Here is a 2,994-nt window from a genome sequence, read left to right as displayed (position 1 = left end):
TTTTTCTCATCTTCTCCTTCTTTCCCATTCCCCGGCTAGCCACAGGTTTGCCTGCTGTGTCTAAAAGTAGCAGCAACTCAGACTGATAGCAGCTCATTGGATAATTTGGATCACATGCAGCCTGGTGCCGGACGCTACGAATGGCTTTACCATAACAGGAGAAGCGGCGCAGGTGACGTTAGACACTGTAAACAACATTCGGTTGTTTTAAATTAGACTGGGTCTGGATTAGGACCCTGGTCCGCTAATCTGTGACCTCTGCACTAGACTCTCAGGGGATGGATGCCTGAATCCACAGACCACCACCACCTCCCCACACATATCAAACATTTCCCCTGAGGGACTATGAGTGTTTACAGATCTTTAGTCGATTCAGCTGAGCTCTTTCTCTCAGTGTTTGCTCTCTCTCCGTTCTCCATTAAAGGTTAATTAAACTTGACACTCTTTCTGTTCAAACAGCACAATCTGCTGCTGTTTCCACACAGTAACACTTCTAAAGCTCCCAGTGTTCCCCATGCTGCAACATTTATTCCTGTTTTTCCATATCAGTAATCAATAATCTAGGCCAACCTTTGATCATATTGAAGGAGGCGGAGCCACCAGACTGATTGAGCTCTTTCTTTATTGGACAAATACAATAATTAGTGGATTAGACTGCTGAATGATCTGTTCCGTCGCCCCTGCAGGGGATTTGTCATTTCGAAATGGGGAGTTGGGGCCTCTGCTGGAACACAGAAAGCAAAGTTAGAAATATAGCTCAGGGGACATGTTGATTTAATAGGAAGTCAACTACCTGTTTTCCTCCTTTAACAGGAAGTTAGGCCTTTCCAGTAGAAGTTCTTGCAGCCAGCTTTGCGCTCACGTGCAGTGGTGTCAACGGACCGTTCCAGGTTCAGTCTGGAGCCTGTTACTCTGGAAACACTGTTTGGCTCGTCCGACTGGGCATCGACCTCTGGCCTCGACATCTGAGCCAGAAGGTCCTCAACTGCCCGTTTGGACCAGTCCTGAAAAAACGGAACAAAGAAACAAAATAACCTGAAACCCAAGAGCTCAGAATCCTAATGGAAGATATTAGATCCAGTCTGAGCAGCGGCAGGAACTTTAAAGCAGCATTTTGTGCTTTTATCCACCACAGCTTCCAGGATTAGCACCCCGAGAAGCATCTGGACGCATAAAGTGCTAAAGTATTGATCTTAAAAATAATTAAATCCATCTCAAACTGAGACCAAAAATTACACGCTGCTGCTTTGAAATACAAGTTTAAACAATTACAAAGGAGATTAAGCACCTTAGATAAAATAGACCTGTAAAACTCTGGGAGCACATGACATGATGTTGATATAAATGACAGTCACTAGAGATCATACTCACTCTTTCTCTTCTCCTCCATATCAAATTCCCTCTGCCCCGGTTATCTTTAGCGGTTTAGCAGATCCATATTACCTGTGAGCATCGATGTCCAACTGGACCACAACTGCATAGATTTGATGTAAAAATGCCCAGTCAGTTATTCCTGCTCCCCCCTTTTAACCTGACTAACTCCTTGAATGAAATGTACTGCAGTAAAGCTGGGGAGAAAATCTGGACACCTTTAATTTTTTTTTGCTTTATGAATTAACAGAAAAAGGCTTAAAGCATTAAACAATGCCGATTTGCATTGATATAAATACTATAACTTAAGAATTAACATTTATAGCAATGAGAGCATTCGTACGCTCTGGTTTGATTTGGAAATGTCATTATTACTGTAACACTTACATGTATAATAAACATTTTATGTTCAAACAGTTTAGAAACACATAGAATATAGCTATAATTGAAATTATGAGTAGAAAGTCTGGAGTTCCTCAGGGTTCAGTTCTTGGTTCTCTTGAAGTTTTAATCTTCTTTAAGACAGGAAAAATAGTTTAAATCTGAGTTTTGAAATATCTAAATAGCTATGTGCCCTCAGGTAATTTATTGTTAGATGTTTACACTAAAATAAATAAACAAATAAGAAGCCCCACAGGTCTCATCCCTGTTATCTGGTTTGCTTAATCTGATTGGTCGGAGGGTGATGATCCAAACTCTGCTAATCTTGAAGCAGCTGGATATAGTGAAGATACCAGACACTTTTCAACAGATTACAAAGAAACTTTAGTGAAACTGGACTCATGAACCCAACTTTTCTTATTTTTACTCCTATATTAATCCAGAAAGAGCACATCTAATCCACCATGGTCTTTTAAAAATGGCCCTGTTTCTCATCCTTTGGATACAGCAGATTAGGGTGATGATAGAGGGCAGTTTTACCTGTGAAAGGAGCCCGGCACTGCGGGCTCGCTGCAGCAGTCGGTGGTGACGAAGCTCCAGGTCCAGATCCTGGTTCTGGTACAGATCCTGGTCTCTATCGGCCTGACAGGAGACCCCCAGACTGAACATGGCCAGCCCGGCAAGGACCAGGATGATGGGACAACGTTCGTGATACATACCTGCAGAGGTATCAGAAGAAGAAGATGAGACAAAGAGGAGGAGAAAAAGTGAAAGAGGAGAGGAAGAAGAATTTCCTACTGAGTTCTGGTCTGGTGTCTGGTGCTGGTCCTGGAGCTGGCTCTGGTTCTGTGCTGCTGGTCCTACAGCTGCTGCTCTTATGAGGCCTGGCTCCCCTCCTCCTGCATGTCATGTGATGCTGTACAGTTGATTGGCAGCTGGAAGTCTGCAGGGTGATGAAGGAACTCTGAGTTCCAAGTTAAACAGAAGTCCATTAGTCCTCATTGACTTTAAATGGCTTCTGAACAATAAAACAATAAAGCTATCAGCAGCCGCAGCGCTCATCTCCGACAAAGACAACGGCACAATGTCGGCTGGAGAGGGGGGGAATTAACGGAGCGTTCAGGGGATTAGCAGACTTCATTAGCACTCACTGATATCTCCATTAAACAAAGCGGCAGCAGCAGAGAGGCGCCCACTCTACACTTAGTTAGAACAAACACTTCAATAGCATCCAAAATGACT

General features: G+C 43.3%; 1 protein-coding gene across 2 annotated transcripts; it reads right to left on the bottom strand.

Annotated features, from left to right (window-relative positions):
- Positions 1–603: 603 nt before the first annotated feature.
- Positions 604–2,706, bottom strand: LOC119798495 (somatostatin-2-like). 2 transcript variants are annotated; one of them, XM_038307995.1, is made up of 4 exons: positions 2,551–2,706; positions 2,293–2,471; positions 794–1,004; positions 604–724 (listed from the first exon to the last, which is right to left on the bottom strand). In XM_038307995.1, exons 1-3 carry the CDS (start codon positions 2,660–2,662, stop codon positions 807–809), a joined length of 489 nt encoding a protein of 162 aa, XP_038163923.1. In that variant the 5' UTR covers positions 2,663–2,706; the 3' UTR covers positions 604–724; positions 794–806. The 2 variants fall into 2 exon arrangements, with proteins under 2 accessions (XP_038163923.1, XP_038163924.1); XM_038307996.1 differs by having other exon boundaries at positions 604–721.
- Between the last annotated feature and the right edge of the window lie 288 nt (positions 2,707–2,994).

This window comes from Cyprinodon tularosa, unplaced genomic scaffold (assembly GCF_016077235.1).
Source record: "Cyprinodon tularosa strain WSP-4 unplaced genomic scaffold, ASM1607723v1 ctg627, whole genome shotgun sequence".
NCBI lineage: Eukaryota > Metazoa > Chordata > Actinopteri > Cyprinodontiformes > Cyprinodontidae > Cyprinodon > Cyprinodon tularosa.
This window is presented reverse-complemented; position numbering and strand designations above follow the sequence as displayed.